This window comes from Capsicum annuum, chromosome 11 (genome assembly GCF_002878395.1).
Source record: "Capsicum annuum cultivar UCD-10X-F1 chromosome 11, UCD10Xv1.1, whole genome shotgun sequence".
In the NCBI taxonomy this organism is placed as follows: Eukaryota; Viridiplantae; Streptophyta; class Magnoliopsida; order Solanales; family Solanaceae; genus Capsicum; species Capsicum annuum.
In genome coordinates this window covers 111471166-111493915 of record NC_061121.1, presented here as the reverse complement: position 1 = coordinate 111493915, position 22750 = coordinate 111471166, and the positions used below count along the sequence as shown (strand labels likewise).

The 22750-nt window shown below is 34.2% G+C and overlaps 1 protein-coding gene across 5 annotated transcripts; it reads left to right on the top strand.

Annotated features, from left to right (window-relative positions):
* The first annotated feature begins 16412 nt into the window (after positions 1–16412).
* On the top strand, positions 16413–19963 carry LOC107856466 (ABSCISIC ACID-INSENSITIVE 5-like protein 7). Of its 5 annotated transcripts, none has more exons than XM_016701474.2 (5): positions 16413–16539; positions 17568–18464; positions 18988–19059; positions 19153–19182; positions 19575–19963. In XM_016701474.2, the coding sequence occupies exons 2-5, from the start codon at positions 17586–17588 to the stop codon at positions 19647–19649; spliced, it is 1056 nt and encodes a 351-aa protein (XP_016556960.2). In that variant the 5' UTR covers positions 16413–16539; positions 17568–17585; the 3' UTR covers positions 19650–19963. The 5 variants fall into 5 exon arrangements, with proteins under 5 accessions (XP_016556960.2, XP_016556959.2, XP_047254864.1 ...); XM_016701473.2 differs by having other exon boundaries at positions 16530–17460; XM_047398908.1 differs by lacking the exons at positions 16413–16539; positions 19575–19963 and adding exons at positions 16553–17460; positions 19290–19456.
* Positions 19964–22750: the final 2787 nt, after the last annotated feature.

Sequence of the window (22750 nt, the reverse complement as noted above, 5' to 3'; positions counted from 1 at the left end):
AAGAATCCAACAAAGCAAAATTGTAACTTCGTTGTCTTTGTATTGCACTGTTGAGCAATGTACAAGGCCCATAGGAGAGAAGCATGAGCTGAAAAATATGAATATATAATATCTGTTCCAACGAACAAACAAACACATATCTGTTTCAATAGATGACACTTCTGCTGAAGATTATCAAACAGATATATATATCTGTTGCAACAATTGACTAACCTATTGCATCAGATGCATTATCAATTACAACATATGTCATGTCTATTTTAGAAAATCAAATAGCTTTATATACTATTTTATTTGTACCAATAGATGACTAATATGCTTTAACAGATGGGTCATCTATTGGGACAAATTAAATCGACTTCCTTGTTGTTTTAATTTTTCCAAACAGAAAAATCATATGTTGCAACAAATGGTTTGCCCATTGGAAATTATAATATAGGTCTTCCTCATGTTTTAATTTATCCCAATAGATAATACATATGTTGCAACAGAAAGATAATCTATTTGCTAAAACAGTTATCCTTTTCTATTTTTTTGTATCTTCGTGATTAGCATTGACAATTCTAGCTTTCCAGGTAGATGTCATATTAGAAGCTACTGCTGAACAACATTGATAATATTCTACTCTTTTTATGGACGCAAGCGGCATTAAAGATCCACGACGACCAAAGCCAAATTTTATAGCATCGGATGATGAACAACTTGTCCATATTGAGTAGATCTTTATAGCTTGAGTCTGTCTAAGTAATAACCTCACCCCTCCTTAGGAATTTTTGACATCAAAACTTAAATTGTTGATTTATTTGTTGAGATTTGTAACCATAAAAATTTTCTTAGATTTTATTTATTTGTTGATTTATTTCATGTAATTTCTGAAGGCTTTGACTTATTTTATGTTGTCTATGATTTTATCTTATCCTTAAATTTGATCTTATTAATTGAAATGGAATACTAGATTTAAATATTCAATAGATAAGGTATCTATTGCAACAAATGACATATTTGTTAGAAAATATCAAACAGATTTAGACATCTATTGCAACATGAAGGTCATCTATTGGAAATTATCAAACAAATCTTTCCACTGTTGCAACAGATAAACTTAGATAGAAATATTAACATAATGCAACAGATGGCCAACCAATTGCAACAGATAAACTATCTCTCAGAATAGGTTGATTATCTGTTACAACAGATAGGCAATTTGTTGCATTATAAAAAATTCAACTTTTATTAGACATAAAAAAATTGTCACTACATGTAAAGTGAAGTGACTTGAAATAAAAAAGGCGGAACTCATCGATAGGCAGCTAAAGTTGCAGCGATCATTCACTTTGGAACCTCAAATAGACAGTGTTCATTTTAAACACCTAAAATAGGCATCAAATGTGTTAGTTTGGCACTTTTTGTCCTGTTGGCAGCTCGCATGTAATTCACGTAGCCAAGGCGCGTAACCCCTATTTTTGTTGACTTGGCATCTGATTTGGCCCCCAACAGTTATTTTTCCCCATTGTCTTATATATTCATCTTATTTATAAAATTTAACCCTAATTTCCTAAATAATCTTTTTTTTCATCTTTTTTTCTCTATCCAAATTCTTTAAATTATTTGTATTTGGTTTTTCTTCATCTTATTTTCATTTTTTCCAATTGATCTTGACAATGTCGAGCTTATCTTTCACTATTTTTTGTGATAAAGACTTTTGATATTGTAAGTATGGACATGAAGCTCTATTGAAAACTTCTTGGACTCAACAAAAATCTAGGTCGTAGGTTTTTTACTTGTAAAATTTCAAAGGTAATATTCAATTTATTTAATTAGTTGATTAATTATTGACTTGTAATTGTTTTGTAATTATATTTTTGTTTTTATAAAAATTGGGTGGATGTGATTACTTTGATTGGTATGAAGAACAACACTCTTCGCAAGCAAATCATGTAATTTGGGATTTATTAAAGAAAGTCAAGGTTTTTAAAGAGAAACAAAATTGAGCAAGAAGATACTACATTGTTGGTGTTATTGCTACTGGTTTGGTGTTGTTGGGCACATGGATATTCAAGCATAATTACTAAAATTTTCATGGTGGTGTATTTGCTACTGGTTTGGTATTGTTGAGCACATAGATATTTAAGCATAATTATTGGAAGATATCAAACAGATTTAGACATTTGTTGCAACATGTAGGTCATCTGTTGGAAATTATCATACAGTTTTCCCACTGTTGCAACAGATAGACTTGATAAAATCATCAGCATAATGTAACAAATGACCAACTATTGCAACAGATAAACTATTTGTCATAACAGGTAGAGTATCTGTTACAACAGACAGACAATCTGTTGTATTATTATAAATTCAACTTTCATCAAACAAAAAAATTGTCACTACATGTAAAGTGAATTGACTTTAAATAAAAAATTACTATGGTGTTTGTGTTCTACATCTTCTTATTAATACACAGGCTCCAAGTGTCCAGTTAGTACCCCATAAGCTCACACCTCTTGCATGTTTCCCACAACATCATCGCACAGAAAAGCCATTGGCTTGACTATTTCTGTGCTGGTCAACAAACATTAGATGTATGCAAGCACGTATGAACCGCACGTGGCAGTAATTTTATTTTCTGGAAGGTCCATTTCCTTGTTTGACTTTTAAAATCCTATGTTTGCTTCTTCAATACTTCTACTAGAAAAACATCCATCAATTTACTCTGCCTCAACAAATTAGGGAACAAATCCAACAGTGGTTGAATGTGGGTAAAAAAATTGGCCTCCTCGATGGCAAGTAATTACAGTTATAAACCTTCATCTTTCCCTCCCCGAGTAGTATCTCAATAGCTAAAAAATGTTTGACGTTTACATTTACGTTCATGACTACAAGAATTCTCTTTGCCTTGGTTTAAATCTTGCTGTGTAGATATGGCCTCTCCCCTATAACATATTTAATCATTCCTTTATCCTATTGGAACCCAAAAACTAATGAATAAAATCCCGAGCCACCGAGAGTTGACGCTTGCTTAGTGAGCTCATCGTACCTATCCTAGAAATTCTTGTAAAAGTTGAGGTCCATTATCCTATCAGTAGCATCATAAGTTTTTGGGTACACTAATTGCCTTCTCATCATGTGGAAGAGAATTTTTTCAACATACTATGATATAAAAAGCCAATTTTTAAATACGTTAGTAATTGTAAAGAAGGAAAACATAGTGGAAAGATGCAATAGATGGTCCATCTATTGCAAAGGGTTCTCTAAATCTGTTTACAGATTACCCATCTAACACAACTTATGCAATAAATGGTTAATATATTGCAACAGAACTACCACCAGTTTCTCCAGAATACATAACTATTGCAACAGATGACACATCTGTTGTGTAGCTTATTTTCCATAAAGTAGATTAGAAGACTAGGTTAGGAAAAGTAAACTTACCTTGTCTACGTATGACGTACGCATATATGTCATACTTTTGAAGTATTTGGCGGAAAAGGTATGCATGGGATAATCTTGCTTGGTATTCTTATCCCATTGCAGATCCCTCTTCTCTTTGGAGTCAAGTTTCTTATAGATGTCCACCTTCTTCAATGGTCCCTACCCTTCAACAACTTTTGAAGAGGGAGGAGTAGTAATTTTTTTTATTTCTGATTAAAGTGTACTTGGATAATTGCTCTTTTCTTCCTCCTAACAGCCACTGTGGGAGTGTATCGCTTTGTCACCTTCTTGGAGGGTATGATACCCCTCTTGGATTTCAATTCCTTGACAGATTTAGTGATAGCCTCTACTTTTTCAAAGAGTTTGTCATGTCTTTCCTTGTACTCTTCACATTTGTAATAAGAACATGGGGTGAAGAGGGGTAAGAGGGACCACTATAAGCGTGGGAAGGACCAATATAAGGGTGAAAGAGACCTGTGTAAGGGTGAGAGGGACCTGTGAAAGAGGTGTTTTCAAAAAGATTTATTTTTCCTGAAGCATCAACAAGCTCATCATCATGACTAACAACAACATCAACATCAGCATGCCTGCTACCATCATCAACAACTCCACCAGCAATACCCCTAGAAGAAGCACCCGAATCTAATTCATTATGTTGGTCATGAAGAGACTCAATATTAGGCTGACCTTATCTAACTGCTCTTTTTATGGCTGTTGCTCCAGCCAATTCCTTCTTTATTAACTCCACCATTAGTTCTGTTATTGTATCAACAAGACCTAGAGTAATAAAAGAAGTCATCCCCAACTCCTGCAAATTATGCACGATCCATGGATGCACAACCTATAAAAAGGACAAATACATTTAAATCATATAATAATAATTTTCAATCAGTTGGTTACATATTAACACAAACAACTTATACAACAATGATCTATCTATCGTAGTAATATGTTGCATCAAATTACCCATCTATTGCATAATTTGCAGTAGATAGGTAATCTATTGAGTTGGGTTCAGAGAACCAGAGCAACATGGGGTAATTTGTTGCAAAATATAAATCGTCTTTCACAATAGATTACCCATCTGTTGCACCAGTTGTAGTAGATGGGTAATTTATTGTAACAGATGACCTATCTATCGTAACAGATGACACATCTATTTCAGTATCGTTCTTTAAGTCAAATTGTTTTTCTTGAAAGATTATGTACTGCATCATTCAGAGGGTTAAAAAGATCGGCCTCCTTAATTTTTATGTTGCTCTTTGCAGCTAACCACCTAAGGATCCTTGGATGAGAGACCTCATCCGAGTAATCCTTCACCATCTTTCGGGGGAAAGAATGGCCCAGGCCTCAAAATGTAAATGGGAAGCAAGAAAAAAAATTCATAATAATTATTCAATATAAATTAATGGATGAGCAAATAAATAGTGATTAAATTTACTATGTACGCCCAACAAAAACCGTATAATGTGATCGTTTTTTGAAGAGGGAAGAGTAGCAATTTTTTGATTATAGTTTAATGGCCTAATGGTAGAGTTAACTCCTCCCAAGTTGTAGCTATCATATCCCCAGGGATAATTGTTGAATTTCTCAAAATTCTCAGCAAGCTTCAACAAATCATCTTCTATGACTTTGTTGATGTCTCTTACCAATATAATAGAATGGGAAAACCAAACGAAGCATAATTTCTCCCTGTAATGCTTTGGTTTTATCAACTTATTCTCTTTGTACCCACATCCAGCAATGTCCAATAACCCATCTATATTTTCCTTGTGTTTCTTAGTTTTGGTGGGTGGTTGCTGGGACAATGTCTTCTCTCTATTTGATGGTGATGGTTTGGCTGTCCTACTTGCCTTGGACCTTTTGTGGGGTATTTTCTTGATGAGAGGTTCTTCTAGACGACCATATCTCAAGCCTATCACTATGGCAAACTCTTTCAAGCCAAAATAAATTGGCATGCCACAGTAATTGATTCAGATTTTATCTATCATCTGTGTCTCTCCTTTGAATGTTTATCATCCCCTCACATACTTGATCCTGTGCTTGAGAAGGCCATATACCATGCTCATTTGGAAATGGGTAGTGTAGTCCTCAGGCAGCGCAAGAAAGTGTCTAAAGCAGTTCTTCTTACAAAGTTTGTCTATGTTTTCATTCTTTATAGTTTTCCTAAATTCATCAAAATGTTTCCCCAACAAACATTTAAGTACAAAATCAGCAGTTAGTTCTGCAGGATCATCTATCAGCATCGCAACTTGAAACATGTCAAGACTAATAGTTATAACATCCTCATGATGGGATTTTGATTATAATTTACGCTCCATTGGTGATGCATTATCATCATGGCTATCATCATCCTCTTTCTCACTTTCTTCTCCCTTCTCTTCTTGTTTATATTTTTCTTCTTCGTCCTTACTTTTATTTTTCATTATCACCAACTACAAACCCTTGTCTACCTCCCACAACATCATTTTCATATCTTTCACCAGGTTAACATTTTCCTGACTGAGATTGTTCAGGAAGGTTCTCTAAATCCCTCTATACTCCAGCCTTTTTTATTAGGTGGTCAGAAGTTGATCCACTTTCACTTTATTTTCTTTTGGGAGACATGTTTTACCTACAAATAATAGAAAAATAAAAATACATTATAATTGAGGTATGCATAAATTTTTAAACATACTTTATAAACACCACCAAAAGCTACCATTAAACACCACCAATATCGACACTACCAACACCACCACCAACAGCCCCCATAAATACCACCAGTGCTTTCATAACGACCACCAACACCACCACCAACAACAACTAACCACCAACCACAAACACCAACAATACCACCTACACCACCACCACCAACCACTAACCACCAATACCAACAATGCCACTAACACCACCACCAAACCACCAATACCAACACTACCACCACCACCATCTCCAATGCCACATATACTACTACCACCAGCAATAGCCACCAACAACACCACAAGCACCATCCAATAATACCATGAAAGTCAACAGAATACTGTGATAAAAAGTAGGGTTTTCTCAGTTTTTTCCCATAATTTTATCATCAAAACTCAAAATTGTTAATCCATTCTCGAAGATAATACAACTAAAAGTCTTCTTTTTCATCATTAACTAAAAAGTCCTAATTTTAAAAAAATATAAAACTCTTCTCAAACTCTGTTACCTGCCAAGATAGAGAAAACGATAAATACAAGCAAGAATAAAGCTAAAAATGACAACTATATGGTTATAAATGGGAAGAAAATTGATCAGTTATGAAGGGTTGACCAATATATTGAGTAGTTATTATCTGTATTATTGAGACAGAAAGAAAAGAGCAAGAACTCGAGATTTGAAATGATGAAATATTTTTCCACAAATGGATGATTTGTATTTTGGAAAAGAATGACAAGTTTTGAAAATGTTAATTTGGTTTGAATTGATCTTAATTATTTTTTAAAATTTTAAAAGATATAATTTTTAACCATCTCATCATAATAAAGTGTATTAAGTTCAAATGGAATACTGATGAATTTTAGGTATTATAAGTTAATAGGAATCATTTCAACTAAGAGTGATTGTTCGATGACTCAGGTCGGGAGGAATGTAATACCAACATCATGAAACTGCAAAGACTCAATTAAAGTTGTAGTTGACCCTGTCAACTTATCCCTAGTGGTAGCTAAATTAATTTAGGTATTATATTATTAATAAGTTAATAGGAATCATTTTAACTCAGAGAGATTATTCGATGACTCAGGTCGGGAGGAACGGAATACCAACATCATGCAATTGGAAAAACTCAATTGAAGTTGTAATTGACCCTGTGAACTCATCCCTAGTGGTAGCTACATCAACTTAGGTATTATCTTAATAATAAGTTAATAGAAATTATTTCAACTCAGAGTGATCGTTCAACGACTCAGGTCAGGAGGAACGCAATACCAACATCATGCAATTGCAAAGACTTAATTGAAGTTGTAGTTAACCCTGTGAAATCATCCCTAGTGGTAGCTAAATATATTTAGGTATTATCTTAATAATAATTTAAAAGGAATTATTTCAACTCAGAGAAATCGTTCAACAACTCAGGTCGGGGGAAACTCAATACCCACATCATGCAATTACAAAGACTAAATTAAAGTTGTAGTTGACCTTGTCAACTCATCCCTAGTGATAGCTAAATCAATTTAGGTATTAGCTTAGTAATAAGTTAATAGGAATCGTTTCAAATCTGAGTGATTATTCGACGACTCAGGTCGGGAGGAATGTAATACCAACATCATGCAATTACAAAGACTCAATTGAAGTTATAGTTGACCCTGTCAACTTATCCCTAGTGGTAGCTGAATCAATTTAGGTATTAGCTTAATAATATATTAATAGGAATCATTTTAACTCAGAGTGATCGTTCGATGACTCAGGTCAGGAGGAACGCCATACCAACATCATGCAATATAGTAGACCCTATCAATTCATCCCTAGTTGTAGCTAAATCAATTAAAGTTTTAGTTAAACATATGAAAATTTTATAAAAACAAATGTTCAACCTGTTGCAACAGATGACTTATATGTTGGAATTTGTCAAACGGATTATTGAATATGTTGCAACAAATTACCTATCTGTTGTAAATTATCAAATAGACATTGATGTTTCTTGCGACAGATGATTTAGCCATTGGAAATTTTCAAATATATGACCTATATGGTTTAAGATTTTTTTTTCTATTTAAAGCAATTTCTCGTCTGAGAAAAAACAGATAAAATATTAAGGTGGTAAAAAATATTTCTTGGATAACTCAAAAATCTCTTTCTTGAGTAGTCTTATCTTGTCTTTTCAATGTCACTATCTTTTTGTACCCCTCAAAAAGCTATTAATGAATATTTAAAACCCATCTTTAGAATTATCTCTCCTTCAGTCATAAATTAACTTAGCTCATCTCTCTTCTTTCTTTCAGAATTCTCTTTTTCTCCTCTATAGGGTAATTACAACTGTCTATTTTTTTGACATTGCAAGTATGGTTTACTATTTCTCTTTCCTTCTCTTTTTTTCTTTGTATGTTATTTAAATTAGATATTTACATCTGTTGTTTTTATTGATTTACCTATCACCAGCATCCTATTTATTGAGAAAATTGAAGGAAAGGTAACTTTTAAGTCTTGAATAAATGAACCATTATTTTAATTTAAAAATATGAGAAAAGGTCATGTGTTGGGAGAACTTAAAAGGCCTTGTTGTCAGAATTATTTTTTTTATGTCTTTTGTTTGTTACTTTGTTAGTGGTGCTGCTGTTGGGGCTATTGGTGTTATTGGAACTTGTGGTGTTTGTGTTATTGATGGTGTTGGAATATATGGTGTTAATTATTTGTTCTTGATGCTGTTTTTGAGGTTGTTGATGGTGTTGTAACAGTTTCCTCAACTGTTGTAACTGATGAATTAACTGTTGGAACAAATGGAGCAACTGTTGAAAGAAATCAAACCAGTAGTAAGGTTGATTTGACTTATTCTAACAGATAACTCATTTGTTGCAATATGTCAGCTATTTGTTGCAAAAGATGTGTCACCTGTTGCAACAGATGGGTCACCTGTCGCAACATCTATTGTAATGTATTGTATTCATTCAATTTTGTGTTACCCTTTTATAATGTTATTTTTGTTCTTTTCTTGTTTGACATCAAATGTTTTACTTTTGTTTGCAGATAAAAGAAAGTGAAAGTGGATCAACTTTTGCCCGACCAACATTAAAGGTTGTAGTAAAAATGGGTTTGGTGGAATAAGCTGCTTGTAGATGGAACCACTTCATATGTGGGAGGTATGTATTACAGATCAACCAATCATGAAAACATACATCTAGTACACTAATTTTGTGAATATTTGTTCTTTACCTCTTAGGTGTTAATTAATTAATCAAGATATGTCATTTTACAGTTAAGATTGTTTGGTTCGAACTGGTAAGGCCGGGGGACCAAGTAGGTAGTGTCGATACCCTATTATGGTTTAATAAAGATTTCGCTAATGTTTATATGTCAAGTTTGGAGAAGGTTTCAAGTTTTAGTGGTAGTGTAAGCATTCAAATAGTGATTGGATTGATTTTAAGGGTTCAATAGACTTTTGAAAGGTCTCTGAAGCCTCGCACTACTGCAAACAAGAATAGAAAACCAATAGAAATTCCACTGGTCCAAATTTGTATAAATTGATTACTCGAGGAGACTAATATATAGCAGAAGGTAATTGGGAGAATACCCATGCGGGAAAGGGGAGGTGAAAAAGACCATATATTAACTCAGACTTCATTAAGGAAGAAACACAGGGTAGGAAGGAACGTGTAGCGAATATGGCTAATGAAATTGACATGAAAAATGAAAAAATTGAATGAGCTGCAAATATGAAGGTGTATTCGAAAATGAAAATCCATTATTCCATTAGAAAAAGAAAAATGCTAAAGTGGATTATAGTTGTGCACTTTTTTAGGAGACTAGAACCAGCTAGCAGGACTTGAATGATGACCCACAAAATGAAGGACCAGAACTCTAAGGATGCAGCTTTGTGAGCACTGATGGTGGTAAGATTGTCGATCAGGAATGAAACCTGAATCAACAACTCCTGAAGTAAAAATAAGAGATCAAGCCAAGGTGGCAATTTCTCAAGTTAAACATGCATCCCATGCCTCCTATTTATGGTTCTGGTCTAGTCAATGGCAGTAGAAACAACAAGAGATGGGATTTCTGCCCAACTTCAGACCTTTTTATTTCTACTGCCATTGACCTGATCAGAACCACAAATAGGGGGCATGGGAGGCAAGTTAGACTTCAAAAATTGATGCCTTGGCTTTCCTTATTTTTACTTCTGGAGTTGTTGGTTGAGGTTTCATTCTTGACTGAAAATCTTACCAATTCTCTGATCGCTAAGCTGCTTCCTTAGAGTTTTAGTTCTACACTTTGTAGGTCTTCATTGAGGCCACGCTCGCTAGTCGCAGTTCCTAGCAAAGTATCTAGCTCCAGTTCTCTTAAGCATTTTTCTTTTTCAAGAACGACTGATGGATTTTAATATTTAGATACACTTTCACATTTAAAGCTCATTCAGTTTTTTTATCTCTCAAGTCAATTTTATTGGCCAGATTCTCTAGAAGTTCGTTACTTGCTTTCTTGTGTTTTCTCTTAAACAAGGACTGAGATGAGATATTGTCTTCTTTACCTTCCATTTCCCGCACAGGTATTCTCCCAAGCACTTTCTACCATATAATAGCCTCCTCGAGTAACCCATCCATATAAATTTAGACCAAGGGAATTTCTATTGGTTTTCAATTCTTGTTTGCTATGGTGCGAGGCTTCGGAGGTCTTTCAAAAGTCCATTGTACTATTAAAATTAATCCAATCACTATTTGAATGACTACAATGCCATCAAATATTAATCCCTTCTCAGACCTTGACGCATAAACATGAGCAAAACCATCATTAAACTGTAACAAGGTATCGACACCACCTTCTTGAAACCCTCCGGCCTTATCTAATCTTACATATCAAGCTAAATTATAAAATGCAGGATCTTGTTTGAAGGATCAATGTCTAATCGATAAAAAACTGCATTCACAAAATCATTGTACTTTATATGTGTCTATCACGAAAACCTGATCAATAATACATAACTCCCATGCATGAAAGTGGATCTACTCATTTGCACACACCTTATTCTTCCTACACCATCAATATCGGAAAATGTTTGTTCTTCACTTCCCATTGTTAAGTAGTGTATAAGACTACAGAAGCTTAGAGGGTAACCATCTTCAATGTCAGATGACTATATACCTATCAAGAAAAAACAATTGCTACAGGTCATGACTTTTTAACCTTTTTTGTTTTTGAATCTGCTTTTTTATATATAATGAAATAGTCACCAATTTGGATTAATAAAGGTATGTTATGACTATTAAAAAATAGGTGAACAATCGTGACATTTTGTGTAACACATTCAGAACAAATAATGAATCAAATTCCCCATCTGTTACAACTAATGAATCAGCTATTAGAAGAAATCAAAATATCTCCTCCAACAGATGGTCTATTTGTCATAACAGATAATCCATATGTTGCAACAGATGTCTCATCTATTGCAACATACAGACCATCTATTACGATAGATGGTAAATCTGTCGCGACAGATGGGTTATCTGTTGTGACAGATGGACCATCTATTGCAATAGCTCAATAATAATGGTTGTTATTAAGAGAGAAACCATTTTGAAAAGGTGAGGAGTTTGAATGTAAAAGAAAAAGTTACAACTTTTCACAGAAAATAAAAATTCAGCAGTTTAAATGTAATTAATACAATGGAGCTGAACAATCGAGCCTTTTTACCTAACACATTAAGATTCAATCCTCTATAAATAGGTCTCTCCTTAATTTTCATTCTACTCCACTTTATTTATTATTTCTTGCATTTTATCTTTTCGTATTACATTTTCAACCACTTCTCTTCAAAGAACATATTCCTTTTTCATTGAGGTAAGTTTTTTTTTTTGTGTAAATCTACCAGTTGATAGTATACGTTGTATTACATTTGGTCTTTTTTCTTTACTTTTGTGTTTACATTTTATGTCTTTTCATGCATGTTCTAGATATGCCTGATCCTGTTTGGGACATTGCTATTCTGCGCGACATCGTGCGAGAACTTCAAAGGAAGGTTAATGACCTGTAGATGGAGTTGGTATCCATAAGAGCAAAGATGTTCAGAGATATGTAGAGGCTGATGAGGGCCCTGCTGCTGACAATTGACGATTGACTGGCTGGTAATAATGATAATGATGATGATAATAATTAAAACGTGTTTTTTCTATTAACGTATGCATTTTAATATTTCTATATCAACTCTACACATAGTGTATTTTGTTTTTTGTTTAATAAAAAATTTATTTTTGATCGACTTTGGTTTTTTAATTCTTATTTAATTTTTATTTTGTCGATATTTCTTCTTCTCAACAAACATGTCGACATTTGGAGGTAAGGAGCAATTTTGAATCCAGTAGTAATAGAAAGAGTTTTGAGTTCTTTCAACAGATGTACCATTCGTTGAAAAAAATTGGTCATCAATTGGGTTTCTGTTGACAGATTATTTATTTGTTGCAACAGTTTTGTCATCTATTGGAGGAAAACATTCCAGTTTGATGAACTATGTTGTGCTCTTCCACCTATTGTCCATTTGTTGCAATAGATAGGTAATCTGTTGAAAATAATTTTGTCATCTGCTATATTTAGTTCCTATTTTGCCTCTTTTTATTGACGCATAAGTTATTAAAAAAGATATTTCTATAATAAATGTTAACATTTACATTCACAACAATGAGTTAAATATATAAAAGTCCATAACAAATAATAATACAAGTTTTTGCAATTACAACGATCATGGTGGATTACGATCCACGCATATAGTTCTTTTGTGGCCAGCCTTTTAACATATGAAGCACTTGTTTCTTCTTGATAGAAATGATTCTCCGATTCTAGGCCTCCTCTTATATGGCCTTCTTCCCAGTTTGATAGTGCTTGGGTCAATATATGTATGAGGTATTAATCTCCCCAAAAGCTCTGCTGGAACAACCCAAAATTCTTCGGGAGGCATCGGAGTAATATGCCCACTATATGTCATTTTATATTTTTCCACCAAATAATATGGAGAGGAGTACTCATAAGTTTTACTTTCTTATTTTGCACCGTATTGAGCTCGAAGTACTACCATAGCATGTGAATAGGGTATTTTGTCCAAGTCAAAAACTCTGTATGTACAAGATCTTGTTTGAAGATCGATCGTGGCAACATCACCATAACCGTTGATACTGAACTTGTAGTCTGCTATTAGATGAGAAAATAACCTATTCCCCAGACTGATGTTCATTGATATTATTTTTTTTTGCTTCTAGAACAAATTGAGTTTCTGCGTTGTTGAACTCCACACACTTTTTGTGAAAAAATTTGCCATACCTCTCATTTATTATATCAAATAGAGTTAAGATGGGAAATTCTGTTTCATCGCCAAACAATGAATTCACTGATTCAGCTATGTTTGACGTCATAATATTGTACCTATAAAAAAGAATCACTTAGTATGACATCATACTAATATTGTACCTCAAACAAGACATTAAATTCATAAGAATGTACCTATTTGCCGAACAGTATGCCCCGCTCCATCTCTTGAAATCGACATGTATGAGATGTTCTGCTGTCTTGGGATACATATCCGCTATTTGATTGAAATGGTCTACAAACTCCTCTCTACTATATGCTTTAGCTGATCTATAAAATAAAGTCACAAATCTTTCATTGTGAAAGTTGGTTCGAATGTTCTCTCCAAGACGCCTGATGTAACAACTAAAGTAAGCTGAAGCGAAGAAAATTGAACCCATCTTTGGAATACTTGGAAGCCTATCCAAAACAAAACATAACTTTTTGGTATCTTCGACACAATTTCGCAGTTGTTCAAAAAAATATCTGTAAGAGGCATCATATTCCTTGTCCGCTACATAAAAAGTGACAGGAAAAATATGATTCTTCGCATCCTGCGCCACTGCCGCTAGCAGAACTCCATTAGACCTGCTCCTCAAGAAGGTCCAATAATGGCTATACCTTTTCTTAAATGTCGAAAACCTTGAATCCAAGACCCATAGGATACAAAAAAGTACTTGAACCTTCTGTTTTCATGAACATGTAGCGTCATCTTGCTTTCGGAATTTTTAGACTCAAGCATGTAACGGTAGGTATAGAGGACTGCATACCCATTCTCGTGTGTCCCCTAACCAAGTCCCTGAAAATCCCCATGGCCGTATAGATCGTTCAATAACTGACCATGACATCCAATTCCATAAGGACTTGATTGGACGTATCCCTTGTAGAAGAGCCTTTGCCATTGGTGAATCTGTTCTTGAAATATTTATTAAGGACCTTTGCAGTGGCGTGAGGATTTTGTCCCGAAATGTGATCCGAATCATATGTGTGCTACTTTTCATGTTTATGAATAATGAATCTTTCAGAACTTAAGTACTTTACCTTTTTTAACCACCATTTGCAGTTCAGATTATCACATTTGTAGCAAAAGACTTTGCTCGAATTGATCACCTTCATTATTCAGAAATCTTTTTTCAAGCAAGAAATAAACAAAGTAGTAGATAGTTCTTTCTTGTCCTTGAATGACATTCCAATGTAAAAACCAGTCTCGTTGTCTTGATGATTGCCAGACTTTGTCTCGATTAAGAAGAACTGCCCACCGTATTACTAGCAGCAATGGGCGTAGTTGTTTGATCATCATCTGGAATATTCATGTCCAGATCATCCAACCTATCATCAAATATGTCTTGTTGTTGTTCTTATTCTACATTCTGGTTCTCATTCTCTCTCGTTCTTTTAACCACGTACACCCTTAACACCGGCTTGGATGAATCACTAAGATAACCATGCAACTGAACCTGATCAGTTAGCCTAAAAGGTAGTACCCTCTGATTTTCGATGGAGCTGTGTATGTAGCTGATGATGAGTTCTTCCGATTGACAATTCAATCCACAATATCTGATGATTAAGTTCATAAAATCATCATAAAAAACATCACTTTGGACTGTCATAACTATCGTCTCTAGCATTTCACCCCCTTTCAACGCGATACATATCGATTGCTCTTCTCGATCCATGACCATGACAATCCATCCCTATTGTTATTAATCCCTTTATGAGTGGTACCTAAATACAATCATTTGTTAAAAAAAATAAATTAATAATGATATCATAATAAAATTAATAGTGATTTCATAGTGTAGTAACGTGAACCACAACAGATGTATAATCTGTTGCAATATGTGAAAAATATATTGCAACATGTAAGTGATCAGTTGCAACAAATTACTTACCTATTGGGATTCATGTTACGCTCCTTAAGCTGATTTCAACAGACGAGTCGTCTGTTGTAATAGGTGAATCATATGTTGCAACAGACTATACATTTATTGCAATATATAAAGCGCCTGTTGGGATAAATGTTACAGTACTAAGGAACCTTTGAAGCTGATTCCAACAGATGAGTTACATATTGCAACATATATTTTCTTTGTTGCAACAGACGACGCGTCTGTTGGAATCAATTTCAGGTTCTGTTGCAACAAGTTACTAATCTGTTATGATAGATATTTTCTCTGTTGTAATAGACGACACGTCTATTGGAATCGAGTTAAGGTTCTGTTGCAACAGGTTACCAATTTGTTGCTATAGATATTTACCCCGTTGCAATAAATAACTAGTCTATTACAACAAAAATTAGTCTGTTGCAACATATGGGTCATATATTGCGACAAATAACCCATCTGTTCGATTTATGTTATTGCACTATAGAACCATAAACATGGATCCAATATATGTGACTTCCATCACAACAGATGGCTCATCTATCACAATAGATGATTCATCTGTCGCAACAGCTGAGTGTTCTATTTAAACAAATGACTCCTATGTGGCATTCATGTTCGTGTGCTATCTATTGTTGAAAAATAACACAATAACAATTATTCAGATGAAAAATTCAACTAAAAATCATAATTTAACTTACCAAAGTCTCCTAAGAAGTAATGCCAAAGTGAAAAGTGATGGACGAAATAAAATTTAACCTAAGAAATTGGTCAGATAGCAGCAGTAGCGGTAACAACAACAACACTGGTCAACAAGAAGAAGATGAAAATGATAATGAAGTATAAGATAATGCTAATGAAGAAGAAGATGATGATAATGAAGTAGAAGATGATTAATAAAGCAACAACAATAATGAACAACAAAAATCGCTAAGAAAGAGAAAACAATAATGGATGAGAAGAGAGAAAAATACATTTTTTTTTTATTATATTAAATTAATATTTGAATCAAAATATAAATTTAAAAACTTATAAGCTATTCTCAAACTTTTTTAACTTTCTTGATTTATAATAAAATAATTATTATGACTTAGTAACCTACGTCTCATTTTGAAACTTTTTAACAAAATGCGTGAGACACTTGTCCTCTTCCGTAAGTGTTGACCAGGCGAGAAATAGGAAACAACCATGCTTGCTCTTCTGCTCCTTCTACCTGCCAAAAGGGGTAAAATTATTTTCTCTCTTCTCCCATTTTTGCCTTTCCTTTTCTCTTTTTTCACATTTTGCTTGTGTCATATCCTATTACAAGTCTTGAACTGGCAATGAAAATCGTTACCTTTTTCTTGATTTTGTTACGATTTAATTTGTTTTCTGAATTATAAATATCGTACTACTGATTTGACATTGTTCTTTTCCTTCTGAAAACATTTAACAAAATGAAAGTGAAATGGACATGGAGAATCCTGACTAGTTTGAAGTTTAGGTGATTGATTGATTAATTAATTTCATGAAGTTTTTGGGACTTGAAATGAGCTTGAAGAAAGCTGTAGATCCAAATATGTTCTTGGCTATGGTCAATGTTTGTTTTATAAATGAACTCTGTGTTTCTGTGTAGTGGACAGTATTCGATGAATGATGTTTTGATCTAGGCTTGCGGGTATAAGATCTTTTGGATCCAAATATATTTATCTTGGATGAACTTACATGCGTGAACAAGGTTAATAGATCCATGTGCTTGTCTGTTTTCAGTTTCATTTGTTTATGAAATATACTAATTAAAGTAGTTGACCGTTGGTAAATGAATTTAACATTGGCGTTGATACTTGAATGAACTTCTGATCTTTGCTTGTTAGTACTAATTGTTTAATCCAAATGGGTACAGAAGGCCCTGCACTTAATAGCTTTTATTTTCGTTTGGTCCATTATTGAGGTATTATAATCTGAGACCTGCCTGAATCCTGATCATGATATTCCAGAGCTATATCTGAAATGTTGCATCTTTCTTTACTTTCCTTTGGTGATCATCTTCAAGTTGGCAGTGAAGACTATGTTTGAGCTTGCACATAATCGCCAATGTTGTAGCATTCTGTTATGATATATGAATGACTTAAATTCTTTGGAGGTGGCATACAATATTTGTTTATTGGTGAACATTCTAACTATCTTCTTGGGCTTCACCGAAATATAAAAATTTATTCCCATGGTCAACTTCTACTCTTATATCTAAGTCTTACAACTGAACTTTTTTATCAGATTTTCCTTGTCATAACCATGGGATCTTACCTGAACTTCAAGAACTTCGCTGACACATCACAACCAGAGAGCAGTGGGACTAATAATTTTTCATTGGCCAGACAATCTACCATATACTCCTTTACCTTTGATGAGCTGCAAAGTACATGTGGACTTGGAAAAGATTTTGGATCGATGAATATGGATGACTTCTTAAAGAATATTGAAGGGGAAAATTTGCAGAGACAGGGTTCTTTGACACTGCCTAGGACACTTAGTCAGAAAACTATAGATGAAGTATGGAAAGACTTTCAGAAAGAGAGTGTTAATGCTAATGATGTAAGTGAGACTGGAGGATCAAACTTTGGGCAGAGGGAATCTACCTTGGGAGAAATGACATTAGAAGAGTTTTTGGTTAGAGCAGGGGCGGTGAGAGAAGATATGCAACCAACTGGATACTCAAATGATGTTACATTAACTACTACTAGTGGTTTCATTCAACCTAGTAGTAATGTGACCATAAAATTTCTTCAAGCAACCCAAAACCCTGGACATCAAATTGCAGGGACTAACATATTCAATGTGGTCAGTACTACATCTTTACCGCAGCAGCCCCTTTTCCCCAAACAAACAACTGTGGAATTTGCATCACCCATGCAATTAGGGACAAGGGCTCCCATGCCAAATCCGTCTGCAAATACTAATAGTATCATGCAGGGTGGTGTTATGAGCATGCCAGTAAAAGGAGTATCCCCTGGAAATCTAGATACATCTTCTCTTTCACTTTCACCGTATGCATGTGGTGAAGGTGGAAGAGGAAGGAGATCATGTACCTCTATTGAAAAAGTTGTTGAGAGAAGGCGTAAGAGGATGATAAAGAACAGAGAGTCTGCTGCCAGATCAAGGGATCGGAAGCAGGTAAATTCATATTTTGAATTTTTCCTTATGAGTTACTTCTTTTGTTTCTGATTCTTAAGGCCTGTGATAGTTTTCTTGTTTCCCTTATTTTTAAAATCTGTCACTCTTCGTTCAACTTAGTGACACATCAATGAATTAGTTGGCAGTGTTTCTCACGCCTTTTCTCATTAATGTAGAACTTGCAATATATTTCTTCCAATAATTTGCCCTTTAGATACTTCATTTCGATCTTCAATCAAGGAAATGAATAAGAGAGAGATTTACAGGGTGGGATCCATTGATCTATAGATTACCTGGTAAAGCGAAGTCATTAAGTTAACAGGGAGACACTCAGAGAAAAGTTTATATGATGTTATATGTAGCTTTAAGTTTAAATCTTGATCACAATTTTGTGTGGGTTGGGGGGGTTGAGGAATTCGAGAGAGTGCGAGGAAGATTTGACATGTTGCTTTCAATATCAATCCAATGTAAGCTATGAAATGTCAATGCCATTAATGGACTTCGTTTGTGTGGGATTTGTCAGGCATATACTTTGGAGTTGGAAGCTGAAGTGGCAAAGCTGAAAGAAATTAAGCAACAGTTGCAGAAGAATCAGGTACGATAATCATGTTTTGACAATTATTGGATTACTTTAATGACCTTGATAAGTGTTATGATTGTAACCATGAGTTTTGAATGTCTGATGCAGGCTGAATTTATTGAGAAGCAGAAAAATCAGGTATAGACATTATTCCTTCTGTAAATATCTTGTGTAAATTACAATTACAATAGTCTTTCGTACTTAATCTTGGACTAGATGCAGTGATGTAAATTAAACTATCTTAGCAATAGAAATAGCAAGCGAAAAAAGGGCAGAAAGTAGGTAACTACTAATAGCCAAATGATTAAAGCTTCAATGGTTGCTCCATCAATTGCCCAAGTGAATGGAGTAGGTGCACAACTTTTCTACAAAAGTCATCAGCTGTTAAGGCGTGACAACTTTCAAAGGAGATGTATGTGATATAAATCAAAATGCATGTGATTTGTTATGCCAAGTTGTTTGACTGCATGTCAAATGACCTTGTCAAAGCTAAATTTGGTTGTTAAACTGTCTGTTTTGTCCAATTGCAGTTGTTAGAAAAGATGAATATGCCATGGGAAAATAAACTAATATGCTTGAGAAGGACAGTGACTGGACCTTGGTAGTCAAATATGGAAGTAGAAGAGCAAATTTCTGAGTAGACGCTTGGAGAATTGGTTGACAGGAGATTGAAGTGTATCTTATTCTTCCTCCTTTTATGTTTATGCTCAACTCAGTTAAATTGGTTCGGAATTCCAGAGAATGTGCTTGCTCCTCTGCCTTCCTCTCAGCTTATGAATTGAAATATGTCCTAATTTAGATCTTCTCGTCCAGGATAGATAACTTTATGTTTAGTACAGAACAGGTGTGCCGGGTACTGTACATTATGTAAACAATATTCTTACATAAAGTTTCGTCGTGTGCTTTTTGGTTTGCTTCACCATATGAGTTATTGGGGCAAGTAGGTTGAATCTATGATATGACTACGGTATCTCGAGCTTTTATTTGAATAATCATGAACCAAATATCTGGAAGTAAGTTTTTGGAAAGACCAAATACAGCAGCTCCTTAAAGTTTTCATGATTTTTCCTTGTGGTATTTCAACTAATGTTGATTCCTATTAGACACTTGAACAACATTCCAAGTGTCTATTAAACATGTCTTAGTGACATGGCACACATGTTTTTACACTCACCATTAAGCGCTTATCAATGAGAATGCAATTATCATTATTTTCTGTCTACATTCGATGACAAAAATTTTCAACTGTATTTTTCTTTTTCTGGCAACCACCACTGCCGCCTCCTCAGATCTGTCCATGAAGGGAGAAATATAACCTACTCCATTACTCTAGAATCTATGTTCAAAGTTCTAGCCAATACCTATCTTTCGAGCTCATTCTAAATTTGGTTATGTCATTTCCGTCCATAAAGTATGCACCTCTCGCAGTTCGTGGAAGGTCATTTCTATTAATATTTTTTTTTTCAAGTTTAGAGCTGCTCCCATTTTGGGTAATCCATTAGCCATCATATTGGCTTATTTCAAGCAGTGAAACACATTGCATTGATTTTTCTCATATTTTCCTGAATCTTCGTAACAGTCTATCAGCTTCCACGAAGGTTCATTAAGACCACTAATCATATCATCCACCACTTTGGAGTCTATTTCCAAGATAACATTTTGGATCCCATTATGCTAGCATCAAATCAGACCGAAGTAGCACTTTTAGCAATATCGATAGAAGAGTAGGACATGGAAAACGAAAACCATTATCATGGTGCCTAAGTTATTCCTTGGAATTCCTCCAGTGTCGGCTTTCAAAACCTTTAGTCATAGAGCTTCCATCTGATTCAACATCGATTACATGGAAATTAAAAGAACAAAAAAACATATATAAACAAGAGAAAAAAGATAGGTGAATAGACACAAGATGGAAAAGAACTGAAGATGGAAAAGAACTGAGGATAATGGTTATAGATCAACATTCAACCAATACCCACAATTCATGAATATTCAACATATAAAAATTGTCTAAGTCTAAAGAAGCTATTCTCCACTACTATATATAAGATAATTATTTATCTAAAATACCGTGAATGAAGTAAGGTTATTATTAGTCAAGAGGCTTGCATTCACGAATAGCCACGTTGCATTCATAGCCTCTTTCTCCCTACTCCGTGTAGTCTTCTACGTGGAGCCTTTTACTTCCACTTTAGTATGTTCTTGAGCTTCAACTCTACATTTCAAGATATTGATGAAGCTCAGCTTGCATCATTCCCTTTATTAAAAAGGATTCATCCTTGAATTCAAGCCTTGCAAAATCAGGGAAGACAAACAAAAACAAGGACCTTATAATGATCTTGTGCGTAGTTGTACGCCTTTTTTATATTTTACCAGCATTTATTCGAGTTATGAGAATGATATTTTCTTATAATTTCATGTTTTGATCAAATATTGTTGATATTGAACTAACCATTGTTATTAGGCGTTTTCTAGGAAAAGGCTGGTGGAAAACAACCCATGTGAACAAAAAAAGAAGGTTAAGAGCTTTTAGGGCCACTTTGAATGAGTTGTCTGACAAAATCAAGTTGGTGCTATAGATAACGATTTGTGCAAAAAGAAAAACTTCAGAATATCATCACTGGTACAATGGTTGTGGCTGCACGCCAAAGTCCAAACACTAGCCAGGATGATTTGGTGCTATGTCCAGTGCCTCACGCCAAGCTGAGCTTAAACTGAAAAGTGTCTTCTTTTCCAAATTCAAGCCCAATAAGGACTGAGGGTTATTTCCTACTCCTATAAATGGTCCCTAATAATAGTTTTTTTTAGACTTTTGGACCTAGGATGATTTTAGGAGAGTAAAAACAACATCAAGGAGGTTTTAAGTAGGGTTCTTATTCTTTTCTTTACCCCTCTTTATTTTTACATGTTTAATTATGATTTATGATTTCGTGTAAGACTATAAGTGGCTAAACACCTTTGTTCTAGGTTTTAGGCTATAAACATGATTGTATAGCTTAATTTCGAGTTGGTTTATTTAGTTTTTCATATTAAGTTGTTCTTACATTCTTGCAATTATTATTTTGATGATTCATGGTCATTAAAATATATTTTTAATTCTTGTGTAAGCTTGGAAGGAGAAACACTATAATAAAACAAAGAATGTAAAGGTTGAGATCTTGTCTTTTAACAATTAAGGACTCGATTTGCATTTGAGATTGGAATATACCTAATATGCCTCAACTAGTTATAATACGGAAAGATAAAGTAAATGCATTTGAAATAGATTCTCACATTTCTTAGTCAATGATTAGTTATAAGGCTAGTTTAAATAGACGACTAAAGGTTAGAAAAATCATAATCATATTATCAACTTCATGAACCAATAACCAAGATACACAATTTAGCCAACAAGAAATTATTTCTACACATGATTGTGAATTATGACTTGATCCTGAAATAATCATCAATATTGTTTACGACACATTCAGTTACATCCAAGATTGCATTGCTACTTCTAAAATTACAAAATTTAACAAATTATTGTGTTACAAATCCCACTTATCTAATTTTGTAGTATTTCTTATATTTGATTGTTTGCTAGGTCAAAAGTCTATGTGGGATTGATATGTGACTTACAAGAGGCACGTTATTACTCATACAACCGCATACACTTGCATGTTTATTTGGATGTAATAAATTTTTGGCGCCGCTGGCGGGGACTTGA

Excerpts from the sequence above, each read along its gene's own strand:
- LOC107856466 (XM_016701473.2), top strand. The coding sequence starts at position 17,413 with ATGAATGACTTAAATTCTTTGGAGGTGGCATACAATATTTGTTTATTG. Across the intron at positions 17,461-17,567 it reads CATACAATATTTGTTTATTG|ATTTTCCTTGTCATAACCAT; the intron begins GTGAACATTCTA and ends CTTTTTTATCAG. Across the intron at positions 19,183-19,574 it reads TTGAGAAGCAGAAAAATCAG|TTGTTAGAAAAGATGAATAT; the intron begins GTATAGACATTA and ends GTCCAATTGCAG.